The 19,934-nt window shown below is 45.5% G+C and overlaps 1 protein-coding gene and 1 long non-coding RNA gene across 5 annotated transcripts in view; one reads left to right on the top strand and one right to left on the bottom strand.

Moving 5' to 3' along the window:
• Topaz1 (testis and ovary specific PAZ domain containing 1) overlaps positions 1-9,268 on the bottom strand; it is a 47,629-nt gene extending 38,361 nt beyond the window's left edge. Inside the window, exons 1-2 of one of the 2 annotated variants that reach the window (XM_021234258.2) lie at positions 8,959-9,268; positions 5,861-8,294 (exon numbers count right to left, since the gene is read on the bottom strand). In XM_021234258.2, coding sequence (XP_021089917.1) covers positions 5,861-8,294; positions 8,959-9,178 — 2,654 coding nt within the window. In that variant the 5' untranslated portion in view covers positions 9,179-9,268. The remainder of the gene's footprint in view (positions 1-5,860; positions 8,295-8,958) is intronic. The other variant, XM_040739758.1, reaches the window with a different exon arrangement.
• A 44-nt stretch (positions 9,269-9,312) lies between these two features.
• Positions 9,313-19,934, top strand: part of LOC110343150 — a 73,990-nt gene continuing 63,368 nt past the window's right edge. For all 3 annotated transcript variants that reach the window (XR_005874728.1, XR_005874727.1, XR_005874726.1), the window contains exons 1-3: positions 9,313-9,483; positions 9,665-9,801; positions 10,943-11,037. This is a non-coding gene — a long non-coding RNA (uncharacterized LOC110343150). The remainder of the gene's footprint in view (positions 9,484-9,664; positions 9,802-10,942; positions 11,038-19,934) is intronic.

Here is a 19,934-nt window from a genome sequence, read left to right as displayed (position 1 = left end):
TATGTGTAAAGTGAAAATTTTAGTTCTGCTCTGGTGGAGGAGGAAAGAAACCCTGAAGGGCGTAAGGGGGAAAGGGGAGACAGAGTCAAGTCAACCCTGAATAGTTACAGAAACTAGCCCTCTACTGTAGTGCTATTCCAGATGATTTTTTTTTTTAGAGACAGGGTCTCACAATGCAGCCCTAAGTGATCTTGGACTGGCCTAGAACTCAAGAGGTCCATCTGCCTCTGTCCCCCAAGTGCTGAGTTTATAGATGTGTGCCACCACTGCCTGGCTAAGAATTAAAATACAAAACATGAGACTGTATCAGTTGTAGTAAGAAGAGCACCACAAACCTATGGTTTCACATATTCATTATGTACTGGACTGTAATGTGAAACATTACTGTAGGTAACTAGAAAAAACAAAGTTTAAAACTATTGTCCAATGAAAATGGAGGATGTGGCGAGCATGGTGGCGCACGTCTTTAAGACCAGCACTCAGGTCACAGAGTGAGGCTGGACTGGTACTTAGGTGCTTTGCTTTGAGACAGGGTCTCACTATATATCCCTCAAACTGATTATGGTAATGATCATTCACTCAGGTGTTCACATTCTGCCTCTGGACAGAGCTTCCACAGATAAATAAGCAACTATTCTCCCCGGGGCACACCGAGCAGAGCAGAGCAGCATCACAGTGTTCAAGTCACTGGGCTACGGCATCCCTAGTCTGGTGCCACACTGTGCAGTGCTAGGTTTTCTGATGCTGAGCCCATCGCCAAAGTAAAACACCATTTACTGTAGAAAAGACAGCAAAGAATGGTTTGTGTGGTCAGAATAGCTGTTAAAAAAAAGCACAATATCTCATGCTGTCCCACCTACTATTTTGAAGAAAGAAAAATGATTAAAAGCAAAATAAATATTTTATAGTAATTCATAGACTAATAGAATGAAAGCCACAGAGGGGCCAGGATGCACCTCTCCTAGAATGCTATTTTGTAGACTTTGGTGCAGATCACTGAAGTCTGAAGCTCAGGTTTCAGTTCTGACACTTAGAAGCCATGCACATTAGAAAATTAGTGGCTTTAGTTCAATTATAAACATAGGGAGAATTTCTTTTTCTTTCTTTCCCTTTTTTTTTTAAGAGAGAGTCTCACAATGTTAGTACTCAGGCATCTGTACTGGCCTGTCCTTAGGGTTCTGACAGGATACACCCTCAGCTGCAGCCACTAAGAGCACCACCTATGCATGGTCACTATGTTTTAAAAGGCCCTGTCCACCTCCCATCCTTCTCTCCCCTCTCCCTCCCTCTCTCTCCCTTTACTCTCTCCTCTCTTCTGCTGCTCCTGTCTCTGGAGGCTGGTCTCCCTTCCCCCTTTTATGATTCCTTTCCCTAATAAAAGCCCCTCTGCTTCAATCCTGTCACATGGTGTCTTTCTCTTTCGCCCTGCTTTTGTTAAATTACAACACTCACTATGTGGCACTGGCTGTCCTGGAACTCACTCTGTAGACCAGGCTGGCCCTGAACTCATAGAGATCCACCTGCCTCTGCCTCCTGAGTGCTGGGATTAAATGCATGTGACACCATGCCTGACTCAGAAATAGGGTGAATCTCAAAGTTAGACTTGTTGCACTAAAGCATGCTCCTAGCACAGACAATAAGTATCAGCTTTTACAATTTCAGGCAGCCTTGTAGCCAGAACATGCCAGATATTCAGTAGGAAGGAGAAAACAGGCAAAGGCACTCGAAATACAAGGAATGGAAAGCGAATGACCTTTATTTTCTGTGGAAGTCTTCCCTCCCCCAACCTTCAACCCTACCCCCTCTCTTTCCTGTCAAATTGGGTGGAGCCAGGCACAGTGGTACAGGCCTTTAATCCCAGCACTGGGAAAGTAGAGGCAGGCAGATCTCTGTGAGTTGGAGGTCAGCCTCAGCTAGATGCTCCATACAACAGTTTCAGGCCAGGCAAGGCCTGAAACTCAAAAACAACAACAACAACAACAACAAACAAAAAACAACTAAAATAAAATCCAACCCAATTCTCCCCAAAACCCCCAAAACTAATCTGGTGGTAAAGATACTCCGCCCTAAAAGTCTGATCTGGTGGAGAATCAAGTGGGGTAACATAACTCAAACAACTGCACAAAGTGATGTGAGTTATTTTGCCTTTACAGTTATTTTTGTTTAATCTGTGCACGCTGGCCTTGTGTATGCAGGTGTTTACGGAGGCCAGAAGAGGGCACTGGATACCCTTGAACTAGCACTACAGGCAGCTGGGATGTGAGTGCTGGGGATCAAACCTAGATCCTCTGGAAGAGCAACAAGGGCTCTTAACCGCTGAGCCATCTCCACAGTCCACAGACTTTTATTTTTGAGGTGTGGCCCTAGACATCTCCCTTCTAGAAGTTTGTATTCATTAATCAGCTCCATAACCTACTACTGGTCCTTATGGACTTAAGTCCACGTGGCAAAGTGACTAAGATGATCACTACTTGATACCAGCATTGACTCTGCCCTATAGAGCTCACATTTCCATGTCTAACTCCTCATTAAACCTTGTTTCCCAGCATTCTTCAATTATTAGCTTGCCTTAGAAAAGATTCTCTGTCTCTATTTACATATATTGCATATTATATATATGTCACACACATATATAATATATACCTACAATGATAGGTATTCAATGTAGGTTATTCAGAAATAGCCTGCGATATTTCATGTAGAAACTGAAAAATTATTATTTGGGGTGTATGTGTGCCCAGGAGCACCTATGCATGCATGTGTAAAGTCAGAGGGGGATGTCAGGTATTGTGGCCTTACCACTCCCTGCTTTATTCTTTTGAGAGAGGGGTCTCTCACTGAGCCTGGAGGTCACTGTATTTCTGGCTAGGTTGGCTGGTTAGTAAGTCCCAGAGATCCTCCTGTCTCCAGCCAGCCACCTGTGCTGTGGCTACAAGTACCCGTTTCCTAGCTTTTTCCACGTAGATGCTGGGATTCCAACTCACGGAGCCAGCTGTGCATCAGGCATTCTTAACTCACGGAGCCAGCTTCCTAGACTCTCAAAACCAAACCTTTAAGCCCCTCCTCCTTTCTTTCTTTCCCTCACTGTCTGAGGGAGGTACTGGGTTTCCAAAGATAAAACACGGATACTTCCTACTTTCTAGAAGCCCAGTGGTAAAGCAGGAGAGGGATATGTGCAATGCTCTCATAAAGTGGTGTCATAACTATGGGAGCACAAAATGCTCTGCAAATATGCAGGGCTCCTGGCTGCCTGCTCTAAGTGGTGAGGAAAGCTCTAGGTGATGAGGAAAGCCTTCACAACTCTCCTAACAGTCAGGTTCATATCTACCTTTCCCTTTGTATCAACAAATCCCTCTTCTACCAAACCTAAAACAATCTAAAAACACTTATTTACTTTTGATTTCTTGATACAGGGTTTCTGTGTAGCTCTGTAGACCAGGATGACCTCAAACTCACAGAGATTTGCCTACCTCTGGCTCCAGAATGTTGGGATTAAAAGCGTGCGCCACAATTGCCCAGCAAACAATCCAAAATTTAAGGATCAATAATTTTGCTTTTCCAGGATGCCTTTCATCCTTGTCCATGTTCCTATTTCCCTGTAATCTTAGTATTTAGTGCTTTGTTTCAGCCGCTTTCAGCTCCTGCCAGCAACACAGGAATTCCTCCAAATGTCAGTCTTGAAATCCCATCTTACCATTCAAGTAATATTTTAGCAAATGAATGTCCTAGTACAGACAGGCCATCCTGTACTGTTACAAATCATTTCCTCAAATCATCTCCAAGTGAGTTCAAAAGTTTTACTAATTTTTTTTTTTTTGGTTTTTTGAGACAGGGTTTCTCTGTATTGTTTTGGAGGCTGTCGGTCCAGCCTGACCTAGAACTCACAGAGATCCGCCTGCCTCTGTCTCCCGAGTGCTGGGATTAAAGGCGTGGGCCACCATCGCCCGACCTAAGTTTTACTAATTTTAACGATTTGCAAGCTCATCAATACAGGCTTTGGTGAATTCATTCTCATAGCTTCCAATGCTGTGGATGTTAATATGGACATTCTTAACTGTGGAGACTACAGACAATACAAACACCTCACCACACACCCCAACAAGGTCTGAGAGTAACTACTCCAGAAACTGTGTCATTCCAGGCTTGTACTCCTGTTTTACCAGTAGGAGGCAGCACAGTTTGACTCTCTCAGTGAGAGAGAGAGAGAGATAGAGAGAGAGATAGATAGATAGAGAGAGAGAGAGAGAGAGAGAGAGAGAGAGAGAGAGAGAGAACATATGCACACATGTGGGGAGTCCAGAGGTCAATGATGGTGTTTTCTTTCGTGCCTTCTTAAGCTCCCATCTTATTTTCTGATATAAGGTCTCTTGCTGAACCTGGGGCTCACGTCAGCAAGACTGGCTGGGCAGTAAACTCCAGGGATTAACTGGTCTGCACACCCCCCGTGTTGGGATTTTAGGCACGTGCCTCTGTTCCTGGGTGTTGTTTTGTCTGTGTTTTAAATGTGAGAGCTAAGGATTCACACTCAGCACTTTACCAATCGAGCCATCTTCCCAGTTCCCTCTCTCTGCTTCCTGGATACCAAAAGGTAGGCTATGTCTCCCCCACAGGCTCCTACCGCCCCAAAAGCCTGCCTCTTCAAGCTCAAAGCTCTAGACTGACACCTCTGAAACTCTGTCTTTCAAACTGTTTCTCTCAGGCATTTGTTACAACAGTGAAAAGGCCAAGACAGGCCCTTGCTGCTAACTCAGTTATGCTGAAATACTTCCCATTCCTTCTTTGCTGACAGAAATTGTTTCTCTCTTCACAGGTAAGGATAAATTTGACTACAAAGTTACACAGCTCTTCATTGGCAATGGTAAGTTATGGAACCTAGGCCAGGTTATAAAGGCAAAGCTCTTAAACACTAGTTTTAGAATTAAGACAGGCCTGGGCTCAAGTTCAGTCTCCTTTACTAGCAGTGTGACCTTGGGTAAATGACAATTTGTCATCATTTTCCTCATTTCTAAAATGGGCATATTAGCAACCCAACTCATCACACGGTATAAAGTAGGAAACATTCAATTTTCCGATAAGTTACAAGTTCCCAAAGCACTGAAAATAATGGAAGAGTACAATATCCCAGAGGCAATTATAAACACTAGCAACTTAAGCCATGTGTCACTGAATCTCTGTGGAAAGTGTTTCATGTTTACTTTTCTTCTACTCATGAAACACTCCAGTATTTAAATAAAACATACAAATACAAACTAGAGCCTAAAGAATTATAAAAATGTAGCCAAGTGTGGTATTACATATATTTTGTACCAAGCAGAACAGGCCACACTCCTGAACACAAAGGTTATTACTAGCCACAGTAAAGGTGCTTTAGGTAAACTAGTCCTATCTGGGCAATGATAATTTAAAACAATTATCTTAAAAGTCAAGTGTAAAACAAATTCATATCATTTTTTCTGAAAATTAGTTTAACTTTTGATTCCACTTCCAAGTCATATTTCAAATAAATTTCAAGGCTTTTCTGTTCCCTGAAAAAATATTTAAAAAAAAATCTAACAAGGAATCCACAGAAAATAGGCTAATTCATTAGTAAACTGGCTCAAATGAGTTTAGTTACATACTTAATGAAGAACATGAAAATAAACTCAACTGATGAAGTCACTTTATGTTTTCGATTTGGAAAACTAATCTGCTTTGCATGCTTCAAGAAACATATCCATTACTTTAGCATAATGACAGTTTAGGTATTAGCAGTAATACACTGTATTTAATAAATAAATTTAAAAAAAGGAGCTTCGACACAAGAGAAGGCTTTGAACCCCCAACAATCATCTGAACCAAAGGCATTCTCGAACAAGCATACCTCAAGTCGCCTGGCTCTTTTTTCCCTGGAAGCTGCATGTGCTTAAAGTCGGCTGGTGGGTGCTCTTCAGACACACTGGGCTCCTGGCTTATCTTGGAGACTTCTGAAGTAAATGAGAGATCCCCTTCACTGGAGATTCCAAAGAGCTCCGGGTCATCTTGAATTACATCAATCAAGAGGACATCATCTTCATATGCTTTAAGGATATCTGGAAACCCCAATTTGAGTTCTGAAATGCTTTTAGTCATTTTTCTACCACTGACTTCAGAAGAAATTGGCACAAATGCTTCTTGTTCCTTAGAGCAGAATGAACTTTGCTCAATATACCCACGATCACAAGAAAAAGTATTATTTTCAATTTTAAGAGAAATAGACTCCTTATTAGAAATAATATTGCCTGGTTCAGAGATGTGACTATATGCATTATCATAACATTTCTTTGCAAAGCTTGGAGACGTGCAGGAAGTCTTACTGTAGAACGAGTGAGAACTAGCTTGCCCTGGAGTTACACTATTATGTATAGTCAAAGACTGAGGTCCCGAAGTTGCCGTGCAGATATTTTCCTTATTCCTGTTTTGTTTTGCTTCTACTCCCGATAAACTGCCTAGTAGCTCTAGGGGACTGTAAGCTTCTCTCTCACATGATCTGGCATTTACTTCTTTTCTTTTTCCCATCTTGTTCTTCAGTAAAGGGATTTTAAAATTAGTCAGCCGTCCTGTGTTTAATATTTTAACCAAGTCTGGAGTCACAAGTGTTTGCTTACTAATGCAAGCTTTTCGATGAATAGTTTTGTTTGCAAAGTTATTTGCTTCCTGGCTGTCTTGGGATGCCATGGTCAAATTAAGTTTGGATAAATTCCCTCTCTTTTTCTTATTTCCTGTTAAGCTTTGAGTTATATTAGCGAGCTGGGTGTCTTCAGTAGCATTAGAAACTACCTCTGTCCCATTTCTGCTGGGTTCCTCTAACTTTATTTTTTTATCACTGGGTATGGCTTCCTTTATAACCATCAAAGTAGGTGCGACTGAAGAAACTGAAGACAAACAATTTAAATCAGAATCATACATTTCTTTCCTTGAGGACTCAATGGGTCTTTCTGCTAAGGACTGTTGTAACTGTTTGACAGAGTCAGTTAAGTGAGTTTGGTTTGTCTGGTGTATGACAGATTCATGTTGCCTAACATTTTCCAGAGACCCTGGAAGCGGGTAATTTAAATCTAACAGGGAAGTCTTTTTCCAACACTGGACTGATATTCTAGCACAAGAGTAAAAAGGCCACGTTCTTTTACCCGTCATTGGTATTATTCTGCGGCAGCTTACCTTTGAGTCTTCAGTTTCATTTCTCAAATCTCCCCATGGAGATCTTTTCCCTATAGCGTGACTATCACTAGGTGATTTCACTGCAGAGCTTGTCATCGATTTAAAATATTCTTCTGGCTCCATACTTTTGCATCCTAAGGACTCTGGAGTGTTTTTAATATCCTCTTTCAAATGTGATTCAAGGGTTTTCTGAAACACAGCATTTACTTGATGTCTGGGACTTGTTTTCCCTACTGTTTCTGGGAGACATAAATGGTCCACTGGCGAGAGTATATTATGGTTTATTTTTCTTAAAGCTTTTAGAAAACTCTTTTTAGACTCTAAGGTCTCTGTTTCTTTCCCTTCTGCACCCATTTGGTTTTCTTGTAGCACCAACTCAGAACTGTTATACACATTAGAGAAATTGAGATCAATAATTTTTTCTTCTTTTTCGGACAGTTTCACCTTCTTCCTGTGTTTTCTCCCAACGCTACTCTCCTCTATTGAATATTTGTTTTTTTCACTTTGAAGGCAAGAAATCAAGCCATTGTTTTTATTTTGGTAAAAATGGCTTTCTTCAAGCAGCAATTTACTGGCTATGACATTTTCTTCAGTTTTTAAGAGCTTAGCAGTAGTTTTTGGGTCATCCTTCTCTGCAAGACTCCTAAGGTTTTCTTTCTTTAACTTCAAAGGGTTCTCTGCTATGTGCATACATATATCATGAGGGTTATAGTCAAAGTCGTTCTCATTAAGACCCTCAGAATGGAGGAAACTGTAATCCTGTGATTCAGAACTGCAATTTTTTTCTGCTCCAGGTGATAAGCTGCTACAAGAATATTTTGGAGTATTCTTGTACAGTTCATCTTGGAATTCAACCTTAATATTTTGTGTTGCCTCGTTCTCGGTTATTTTGAGAGGTGGATTTTCTAAACTTTTACATTTTTTAATTCGAATTCTTCTTTTAATACCTTCTACCAAATCTTCCTTAGCCAAAGACTGTAAGAAAGCCATATTCTGAAATTCACTGCACTCCACTGTTTGTAAAGATTCCGAACTGGTTAATGATGCCTTTCTTACCAGGTCAGTCCCTGGCTGTGGATCCTCACTTGGGGCTTCGGTAACGTTTCCTTTCTCTTTGGCTGATCAAAACAAGAAAACACACCAGAAGACATTTTTACACTGGGCAGAAAAAAGCAACACCAGTTAACAGAACACTTGCGAAGCCATCCATTTGTATTTCCCCGAAGAGCTATTTAGAAACACAAACTGATTTTCATATTAAATACTGGAAAAAAAAACATGTAAACAGGTTCCATTGCACAGCCCAGGCTGACCCCCAAATTTGAGATTCTCCCGACTCAGCCTCCCATCTCTGGGATTATGGGTGTGCATCGCCACGGCCAGCTTTAACATCTAATCAAGGCTACCAATAAACCTCTATGAATTCTAAAGCCGCAGAAGAAACCCTTATAGCATCGTTTTACCCTAGTTGAGACAAACCACTCCTCCTAGATGAACGCAGACTTTTTTTTTTATATGAAAATCCTTTCCACCTCGCCTCTCTCATCCATCACGTGCATTTGGTAAACGCCACCACAAAAATCAACCGAGGGTTAGCAGTAAAACAAAGGCGCGCGCGCAAAGGCTTGAGGAGCGGCCACCAGTTTTCTCACTGTGTCTTCCGGGGTGAAAAACGGGGGGGGAGCTCCGCCTCCTCCACTGCTCCCGTTGCAGCAACCGAGGCCCACCTGTTCCCCGGGGGGCCCCCTCTGCTCGCCGCCTTTCAGGCCGCGGATGTCTCACCCAACTCATCACCTTCCGTCGCTTCTCCTCCAGGAGCCCCGGCCGCCACCACTCTCCTCTTCTGCCTGCTCTCCTCCTCGCGCCCCCGGGTCTCAAGGCTGCAGCCTCCCACCCCGTCTGGCTCTGGGGTCGGCTGAAGGCTTCGCTTCCTCAGGCCTCGGCCGTCGTCTTCGCGCCCCGGGGCCGTGGCGGGGCCTGGGGGTGGCGTTGGTGGCCTCATCTGCCTTCCCCACCGCCGCCCGCCCGCCCACCGGGCCTCTCTCGGAGGAGCCCACCAGGCCTGAGAGCAGAGGGGAGTGGGGGGAAGCTTCCACCGCAGGACACAGCCCACGGCTCGCCCTGGGCCCGTTCGGCCTGTGCACCTCCGCCTACCCGACTCAGCAGGAAGCGGAAGTGAGGCTGGCTGGGCTCGGCTGGGGGCAACCGGCTGGGCGCCTCGCGGTCCGCCCGACCACATGCTTCCCTCGACGGGCCCCCGGGGTCGCTGCTGCAGCTGGAGGTGACGGAAAGGGCGGCACTGCACCGGTTTGTTGTCTTGCCCGCTTTGGGCCTCCCTCTCCACCCTCCAGACCTGAACTTCTGGGCGCGGGGGAGGTTGCCTGGGCGCCTTCTGCGGGCCACCACTCCTCACACCCGGACTAACCGTTTGTCCGCCAGTGGCTTCCGACTGTTCTCTCGGGAACCCACTGTGTCGCTTCCTTCCCAGGGGCTTCACATTCCCGCAGAGAGTCCAGGGGCATCCCAGCTGCAGACACCGCCACATACCACTTGTTTCTCTAGAAGACCACGTCTCTTCTGTTGGTGGATACAAAGCTCTGGATGCTCTTCTGGATTCCTTGCCCCGTAGGTTTGCCACATCTACTTGATTCTACTTGTCTGTGTCCCCTCTCCCTTTGCCGTTGTCGCGTGGCTCTGGCCTTAGGCTTTGACTTATAGCGTCACGATTCTAAATTTCATTGACGTCTCCATTCTTGTACAAGTTCTGTGAAACTTGACCAGCTTGCCAGGCCTGGCCTCTTCATTGAAAGAGGATCCTGGCGTCCTTCACCTTGACCCTTCAGGAACTTGCTTTGCTTAAAGGTTAGCATGGAGCTTAAACTCCTTGTGGGTTAGTTTGGGTCCCGCCTAATGTGCCTGTGTGGGCATATTTTGTCAGTATTGTCTTACTGCCCATGGAGGGAGGAAAAAAAAAGTGACCTTCAGTGGAAAATTATGCAAGACAGACACACTTCCAGTTGTTGCTGATTCATTTGAGCCTTGTTGTTGGTGTAGCTCAGCCAGGCTGGCCCTGGAATTCGCTCTGTAGACCAGGCTGGTCTCGAACTCACAGAGATCTGCCTGCCTCTCTGCCTCCCGAGTGCTGGGATCAAAGGCTTGCACCACCAAAGCCCCGGCTTGTTCTTTGTTCTTAAGCTGTGAACTAGTAGCTAATAAAACGTACTTGATGAGAGCACTAGACTAATTCTCACATCTGTATGTGAGGCAGGCCTTTTAAAATAAACACCACACACGTCTCTCACTTATGCCGCAGGAAGCTACTACTGGAATTCCCCAGGTCGAGTGTATTCTGCTTGTGCCCTATCTGTACACTGGTTCTTAAAGTCATCCCTTTGCTTGTGTGCCTGGACGACTACCATCCACCCCCCTTTAATGCTCAGCCTCGCAGAAAAGCTTTCTGTTACCCTCGTCTTTACATTCGGAAAGGCCAGAGATTCCCTTCTGCATATTAACACACCGTTTTCTTTTTACCGTTTCATGGGTATGTGTGTTTTGTCTGCACGTGTGTCTGTGCACCATGTGGTGCTTTGAATGAGAATGGCCCCCATAGGCTCATATATTTGAATGCTTAGTTATCAGAGAGTCGGACTACTTGAGAAGGGTTAGGAGGTGTGGTGGGAGGAAGTGTGTCACTGGGGGTGGGCTTTGAGTTCTCAGAAGCTCAAGCCAGGCCCAGTGGTTCACAGTCTGTTCCTGCTGCCTGCAGATCCAGATGGAGAACTCTCAGCTACCTCACCAGCATTATGTCTTCATGCCGCCGTGCTCCCTACCGTGATGGCGGTGGACTAAACCTCCGAAACTGTAAGTAAGCTCCAATTAAATGCTTTCCTTTGTAAGAGTTGCTGTGGTTATGGTGTCTGCACGGTAATAGAACACTGACTAAGACACATGTGCATCCCTGGTGCCCACGGAGGCCAGAGAAACCTGTGACCCAACATACAGATGGCAACCTTAACGATGGTCCTCTTCAAGAAGCCGGGGTAATCAGGAAACATTCAGCATCTGAACTGCTAGAACTGGAGAGAACTTTTGAACACTCAGGGAAAGAGCCTGTCGATGTGAGACTGTGGGGCTAAGGGGTTGATGGGATCAGTCTGATACTGTGGAGGCAGAAACACCGAGTGACATAACTGTCCACCCCCCCTTAAGACAAGACTGCTGCGTAAACCTGAGGCAGTTTGAGGGACTCAGTTCCTGATGGACTGATTTATCAGAGCCATTAGGAATACTTTTCAATCTCCATCTGAGGCCCCCATAAATATCAAAGGCTGGGGACAGAGGGTAGGTGCTATTGAGGGAACTGGAATTAGAAAAGCTGTCTTTGAATTCCAATTCACTGGACCCAATAGAACTATGTTCACAGGGGAGTTAAAGGAAAGATAGATTCATGGAGGACCTCAAGCCTGGTTTGGAGTTTCAGCAGCTTCGCTGGGCTCCTTTTGTGGGACAGGATCTTCACAAAGTAGAAGAGGCTTTGGCAGACCTGAGTGACTTAGCCAACATGTAAAGAGTGTCTGTAAAATGAGAGAGTAACCTAGAGCAGAAAAGAGAAAGGCAAAGCAGAGGAAGAGGTCTGTCTGGGTTACCCGAGGACAAATGCATTAAAGTTTGTGTAGAGTTGCTATGGAAAAACATGATACGGAGCCAAACTGTGTGCTAAGACGGTTCTGGGAGGCATCAAACCCTGAGGAACACTACACAGATGTTCACGATAGAGCAATACAGGTGCAGATGATCAAACCTGTCCCAGGGGTGGGTAATTATCCCCCCCAGACTAAGGAGGGTACATTTCTCCCTAGGAAAAAAGGTTATGCTAGGGATAGAGATGGTTTGCCCAGGTGTGGTAAATGGGGGAAGCCACAGCTACTGTGCCAACCCAGGGTCTCTCCGTCCCAGGGAGCCAGCAAATGCAGCCGGGGTGGGCAAGGAACACTTTCTCCCTTAGCCCCAGGTGGCAGCGTTGGTTAGATTAAGCCAAGCCCACTTTGTTAATTAGGGGTGAAGTGTAAGGAGTCATCGCCATGGAAGAGCTCCCAGGATATGAAAATGTAAAGGCCCAGAATGACGGAGGATCACAGAGAGCTCATTAAGTTACAGGCTCCTGTCCATGCTTTCATACCCAGCCTCCATCTGTGGAGGAAGCCAACTGATACAAGTGGGTGGGGCCTTTCTGTGCTGTGTTTAGACCTTGCTGGTGTCCCACTTCAGTGTCTTGTTAGTTGTGAACTTCCGGGCTCACCCGACACCTGCTCAGAACAGACAGCATGGGTCTTCAGAGCCCTTCACAGAGGTTGTCGCTGCGATCTCACTGTGTGCTACGAGACTGTGGTTCAGGAGGCTATGTTGCCCTGCTCGTCCTCTGGAAAAGGCCTTGTCATACAGATAACGCAATGCTGACCTTTGAATGTTTTGAAGATCGGGAAGCCATTAGAGAGACACGTGAGTGCGCCTTGAATAAGTGCGGGGTATCAATTAGTTGGCAAATAGTAAGCAAGGGTATCTTGAAGGGGAGAAACAGACGCTGCTGAAAGCCAGAAGGCTGTTGCTTGAGACTCCCAGCACGAGGTGTCAGTTATCGCTCTAGGAGCTGTGATAAAGGAGGCCCTCTGGGTGCCTAAAAGAGGATGGCTGTTGCCATGGTTGTGGGTTGCATTATAGAACTGAGTAGTAAGACGCTGTTGTTGGAGACGTAGTTCACGCTGGTTGCAGGACTTGGAGAAAAAAGCTAGAATTGGGCCTGAAAGGTCTTCTGATGAGCTAGCTCCTGTAATACTAGACGTTGCTGCAAAGGAATGCTGGTGTGTGTGGGGGTCATGCTTCCTGATGGAAGTGCCAGGTAAACCTGGCCCCGCCTCTCACCCACCTGCTCCTGGCAGGTGTATGAACCCTGGCTCTTTCAAAGAAAGGCTCCACCCACTTCTGCTCTCTTTTTCCCCACCGTTTCTCTGGGGGGCGGGCAGGGCCTTTCCTGTCCTCCCCACCCTTCTCTTCCATCGCATCTCTGTGATTCTTTGCCTTATTTTCTTACCTCCCCTTGAATAAAACTTTCAGCATGAGTCACATCTACAGGTCTCTGTTTCCCCGTCTGCCCACCGTGTATCACCCACCCCAGGACCTTGATTCTCAAAGTCCCAGCACCGGACCGGTGACCTGCCACCTGCAGTTCCAACCCGTTATTCTTTATTCTTAACAATAGTGGCAAGAGTGTTACAAGCAGCTATCTGATAAGGCCCGACTTCTCTCCTCAGGGAGACATTTACATCTACTACTGGGAACATAGATTAAAAACATGTGGCTGGCAAATTTACAGGCGCAAGTGGGAAAGCCACTGTTGCTGTTTCTCAAATGGGTGCCATTTACCTGTCAGACACAGGCATTTGTGTTTCTGTCCTTTGATCACGGTTGTCATCCTGGCTGTACTCCTGTTGCTGTGGCACAACGGCCTATCTGTAGTCTCTCCTCCAACGCTCGGGGATTGTTGTGGAAGAGGGAATAGAAGGAAGGCAAGTGTTCTTGCCTGCGGGGAAGCTAAGAACGTAAGCAACTCAAAGTAGCTTCTGGAAGCCCCTGAAACTGACCAGATTGAGTGAAAAGTGAAAACTTCTGGGACACTCTCAGACAAGACACGCTGCAGAGAAGACTCGGACCAGCCAAGCAGGTAGGAAGAAACAGATACAAACCTGAACCCCTGGAGCAGCCTGCACAGCCTGGAAGGGACGCAGGTCAACTGGGCCACCAGGAGAGGACACTCTCCAACCTGCTGAGCTGCCCGCAGGCTGTGCAATGTGCTCCTGTCACCAGTGCTGGGCAGCTTTGATTGAGTCATTTCTGCTCCTTCAAGTGAGGAGGCCAGGCCACAGGTTGTGTGGAAGAGCGTGGCTGCTGAGGCCTGACCCTGGCGGCTGCTCCCACTGCTTGCCTTCTGGGTTGCCCCTTGTCCCTTCACCATGGGTTCCCCTAACCTGCTTCTGGGTTGCCCCTTCATCATGGTGTCTTCCCTGACCTGCTCCCAAGCCCCACAGTCTACCTGGTCCTGGGTCTGCTGGGGAAGCCATCCCACGCATGGCTTGATGAGCACCATCACCAGCCTCAGAGCAACTGGTCTGTGGGCTGGGAGGGTCTACAGGCTGGGGCTGGCCAATCAGAAAAGAGCAGATCCTGCAGCCCCCTCCCATCCCCTCTTAAGACATGCCAGGCTTGTTCAGATTTGTTCTGACATGTCCAAAGATGCCACAGGCAGTCAGATTTAACTGCTACTTGCTTAGCCAATCAAGTTTGTTGGAGGTGACCTAACTGCCCCTGGAATTCTCCTAGTTGTGTTTAAAAGGAGCCTTCAAACTTCTTTTGGGGTCCCCACCATTTTGTTGTGTGACTGACCCCAGCATGTGGGAATTCTTCTCTAGAAATAAGTGCTCTTGTGGATTGCATATGTGAGTGGTTGTCTTTGTGGGGTGATCTGTGGGCCCTAACAAAAGCAACCTCTCATGCATATTCCTGTAAGTAACCCCACCAAAAAAACTAAATAGTTAATCATTTTTGGACTTTGGTGGAATCTAGATTTGGAATCCAGGTTCACTTTGGTCTGTCCTGGGCTCACTATCTGGGGTGAGTATATGTATATGTTGTGTTGTGTTTCCCCAGGAGAAGTCTGTCACACAGCACACATAAAATTGAAAATTATTAAAATGTAATTAAATATAAATTAAAAAGCATATAAACATAAAAAAGTGAAGGGACACTAGCCCACTCAAGCACGTGACTCTGGCAGACCCATCTTTTCCTGCTCCCTTGCTAGAAAACATAGATTATATACCTGAAGCCAGCCACTGAGGTCTGCTCCCTTCCTTGGCCATCTCCTTCTCCTGAGGGTGACTGCCACAGTCTGGCTATCAGAGTATTAAAATCCAGCAATCAAAAGCCCCTTCATCTAAGTAACATGCCCCATCAAAATACAACACCACATCCTAGTCCACGCTAACAGCTCTCCCCTTCTTCTCTTCTGAAAAAATGACACCTGCAACGCCATTTGCCACTGTTTTTCTGCCTGAGTCAGAAGGCAGCCACGCTAACTTCCCCAATTAACAGAGGAGTTTTCTGTGGAAACAGGTGTTTGGGTGTGGTTTGTGCTTAACCCGGTGTCCAGGAGAGAAACCTCCCCACCCTCCCAACCCCACTGTGCTGGGGACTCCTTCAAAAACTATATGGAAAACAAGGATGATAGTAAAAATTTATCACTTTCTAGTTCTTTTTATTTTCTTACTACCTGACCTTTTTTTTTTAAAAAAAAATATTTCTTTCTTTACAAAAGGATTTTGCTGTATTTTTAATTACCACCTTCACTTGTGAGCATGCACAGGCCCTCACATGTATACTTCAACACATGCAAACAAGTAGATAAACAGTAATCTTTAAAAAGTCTTTAGGCTTCTCTAAATCTACAGCTTGCTACCTCTCTCTCTCTCTCTCTCTCTCTCTCTCTCTCTCTCTCTCTCTCTCTCTCTCTCTGTTGCTGCAATGTAAAAATAGTTATAGTTATTTGCTCTATAAAGTCTTCCACTGACTGGATTTGGGTGAGTGAATTACTTTGCGGTAATTTGTCATCTAATTCTGTTTTTTGAACTTTCTTCAGGTTCTTTTTTTCTTTTCAAAATGTTATAGGTGGCGATGCATTTTTTTGGTTGCCCCCCCCCCGCACTGGGAGGTGCATATTCCTAGTATTCCCTCCCATGACTTAGTGGCTGGTAATACTCAGTGCTATGTGCATTGATTCATAGTCCCCATGTTACCTTTTCCTTAAAAAATAAAAGCAAACCGAGTATTCTGAGAAAGCACGGTGGTCACGTGACACCAGAGAACCGGCCTGCCTGTTTTACCTGATACTCTTCTCTCAGAACTTCCAACATTCTCCAAGTTGTGTCACACAATAGGAAGGTGTAAGCAAGCTACACTTTATGAGCTGTAAAAATGAGAATTATAAAAATGAGACTCAGATGTTTTGAAAAATACAGAAACGTTCCACAGATTGAAGCTGTTAAGAGTATCATTGCTACATTGTAAGTTGTATGATGAGGCCATCAAATGCAGACATTAACTCCTGACAAGCCAAGCATCAAGTTTTTACCACAAGACACTGGAATGCATAGGTGTAAGAGGCAGAAAACAGGTAAGAAGTTGCAGGACACAAAGAAGGCTTGCAAAATTACTTTTTGATGCATGTAACTGGTGCTGACATGAGTATTTCATATCGTTATCACACCAATTAGCCTAAGCTAACACCAGCACTCTAACTGCAGTCTCTTCAGTTCTGCTCTGACCTTCTCAAACAACTATCTGTCTAAAACCTCAGCCACTCCAGGTGGAGCCTAAGCCTCTGGAGTTTGAGCTGATGGATTCATACGGGGGTAACAGCACAGCCTGTTGGTTCAGAGAAATAGGTCTTTGTTGAGCTGGAGTCACCTACAGCCTTAGTTTGCTTTATATTGGTTTGATAAAAGACATGACTAAAAGCAACTTGGGGAGGAAAGGGTTTATTTGGCTTCAACTTACAGTCCATCGTGAAGGGAAGTCAGGGCAGGAGCCCAAGGCAGAGGCCATGGAGGAACACTCACTGTTTACTTGCCTGCTTCTCACAACTTGCCCAACCTGTTCTCTCTCTCTTTTTATTTTAAGATTTATGAATACAACATCCTACCTCCAGGTCTGTCTGCGGGCCAGAAGAGGGCACCAGATCTCATTACAGATGGTTGTGAGCCACCATGTGGTTGCTGGGAATTGAACTCAGGACCTCTGGAAGAGCAGTCAGTGCTCTTAACCTCCGAGCCATCTCTCCAGCCCCCCAGCCTGTTCTCTTATATCACCCAGGACCACCTGATCAGTTCCCCAAGAGCTGAGCCCTCCCACATCAATCTTTAATCAAAAAAATATCCTACAAATTTGCCAGCAGGTAATCCGGTAAAGGCATTGTTTCAACTGAGATTCTTCTCCCCTGGTGACTCTAGCTGGGTCAAATTGACAAAAACTAACCAAGATGTGTGCCTACCCTGTTAAGGAACTGGTGCATCCTGGAAATAGAGTGGTTTTTGTAGGCACTGAACATTTGTAAGAATTTATTTTTTTTTCAATTACTACTTAAGTGACTGCCTTTTCTTATGTGCAAGATTTTTGCATGGAGAACTTGCTAACAGTGTTACCCAGACCTCTTGAGCCAGCCGGAACACTGAAGCCTGAGTGGCAGGTACCTCTGGGGAACAGCAATCTCTTCTCCATTACTGGTGCCCCATGCAAACACAGAGACAGTAGGTTTCCATGGTGAGAAGTATGACCTCCTGTAAGGTGGGAGTTCTAACGCTAGGCTTCCCATCTTCTCCCTTACTGTCGATTGGCTCATATACTTTTTGATTGTTTGTTGGCTGAGGCTAGTCTCAACAGCTGGAGAAAGCATCTCAGAGCTCAGCACCTGCTTTCTTCTAGGAATCTGCTGGACATATGTTCTTTAATCTCGTACTGTTGTCTGAAGTATCTTCTCAATTAATAGTCAGACAGGTTGGAACCATCAAGAATCCCCCCACCCCCATGCATCCTTCTGTCTGAGAGTAGTGTTTATCTAAAGTAAATGTCATCAACATATATACATTTGCAAATGAGTAGTTTACTCAAGTTCTTAAAATGAGATGCTAGCTGATTACTGTCACCATTTTTCTATTTGTTGCTTTAAATGTTTTCCCTTTAAGTGTGTGCATGTATACATTCCCATGTAAGCATGCAGGTGCCACTGCCAGACTACGGTGTGAGGACAGTCTTGGGTGTGAGTCTTCATTTTCCACCTTGTTTGAGACAGGTTCTCCTTTGTTGTTGCTTTGTATAGATCAGACTGGCTGGCCCATGAGCATCTAGGAATCATCTCTCATACGAGGGGTACACTGAGATGACAAATATCATGTGTGTCAGGCTTTGTGTAGGTCTGGGGATTTGAACTCAGGTCCTCATGCTTGCTTCGCAAGTACTCTTGCTCACTGAGCCACCTCCCCAGGCTTACATTTATCTCTTATTTCTTTACCCCAGAGGCACTAAAGTCGAGATTTCTGGAAATTGATCCGCCAAGGAACAGGCTTGAAATCTTTGTTTATTTGTTATCTTGCTTCTTCGCTCTCTTTAGTTTTGTTTGTTTTTGAGACACAGTTTCCTGTGTGCTACATCTTGCTTGCTATATGGTCTAACCTGGCCTCTTCAGCCTCCCAAATGTTGGATCAGAGGTGTGAATGACCATGCCTGACTTTACGATCCCCTCCTCAACCTTTCCAGTGCTGTGATCAGAAGTGTGAATGACCACACTTGACTTCTTGTTTTACGTCATTATTATAACATTTAAGAACTTCTAGAATCATAGTCTATACTGTTAAGTACTTGGCTCTTTCTTTATAACCTTATTGAGGAAGCAGTTAATGTTTTAGTTGGCTTTTTATTATGCTTTAATACCTCAGTTGTTCCCAAATTGTAGTTTTTATTAATGTAGCCAGTTTTCTCCCTTCTAAATGGTAGTGAGGATTGTAACCCAGGAGAAGCCTAAGAAGGACCTCACAAAACAAATGGGGGGAAGCCCCTGAAATATATCCACACAAAACAATGCATAGAAACACAAGAGATATGAAAACGCAGGCAGTATGACTCCTCCAAAAGTGCACTGACTGCTTATCTCAACTTTAATCCAGATGAGCAATGAGTGAAATACAGAAGCCAGTGCGAAACCTGAGCAAGGAAAGCAGCGACGTGGCTAAACTTCAGCAGAAAAATGGAGACTAAGAGTGAAAATTCAGAAGTATTGGAAGTGAAAGCTCAATAAAACAAAATTTAAGTGCACACACACGAGTGAACCCACACACAATCTTTGACTGTGGCTATGATGTTCCCCCAGCAAGCATTCAAAGATACGAGCCTGTGGGGGCCATTCTCGGTCAGACCACCCCAGCCTCTGCACACGCACATGTACACACACACACCACACCACACCATGCATATCCAAACATGAATAAATCCTAACAAAAAGTGTGCTGCGCAGTGCTGGCTTTGGAAGTCCTCTGTTTCCCCAGTGTGAGGAGCCACGCCGAGAGACGTGGGTCAGAACAGACACTGGTGTGTGCAGTCTCCTTCCTGGGGTCCCCGGTGCTGTGATCCTAGGAGGATAGCCCTGGGTTGTGGTGAGATGCCAAGGGCCTCATTTGTTCTTGATTAAAACACATGTAACACGCTTTAGGAAGTATCAGACTGTTTCTTCTGAACTTTCCCCGGGGCCTTTCATTCAACAGACGTGCCCTGCTCTCTGCAGCAGTCTATATGAGCACACGGGGGAGAGTATGGAGAGACAGACTAGCTGTGTGTGTGTGGGGGGGGCGATGGCTAGGAGCATACGAGAAGAAAGCCTGCTATTTCCCGGGAGGAATGACGAGCACTCACACCATTAGAAGTCCGGGCAACTGGGGGCTGCACACAAAGACAAGCAGAGCCCTGCTGGCGTGAGGCGTTGAGGAGAGAGGAAAGCTGCCTGTCCTCCTTGTCACTCCACCCATGGGAGCAGGGACAGAGCAGCGCTTCCCCAGCACGTGGCCAGGGGTTTAAGGAAGACTGTGTCGTGGAGAGATAGAAGAAGGCGGTTAGGATCGTCTGTGGCTCACCAGGATGGAGGTGAGGTGGCTGCTTTTCAG

This window comes from Mesocricetus auratus, unplaced genomic scaffold (genome assembly GCF_017639785.1).
Source record: "Mesocricetus auratus isolate SY011 unplaced genomic scaffold, BCM_Maur_2.0 Super-Scaffold_100691, whole genome shotgun sequence".
Taxonomy (NCBI): Eukaryota; Metazoa; Chordata; class Mammalia; order Rodentia; family Cricetidae; genus Mesocricetus; species Mesocricetus auratus.
The sequence above is the reverse complement of the archived record's forward strand: the minus strand, read 5'-3'. Positions and strand labels throughout refer to the sequence as shown.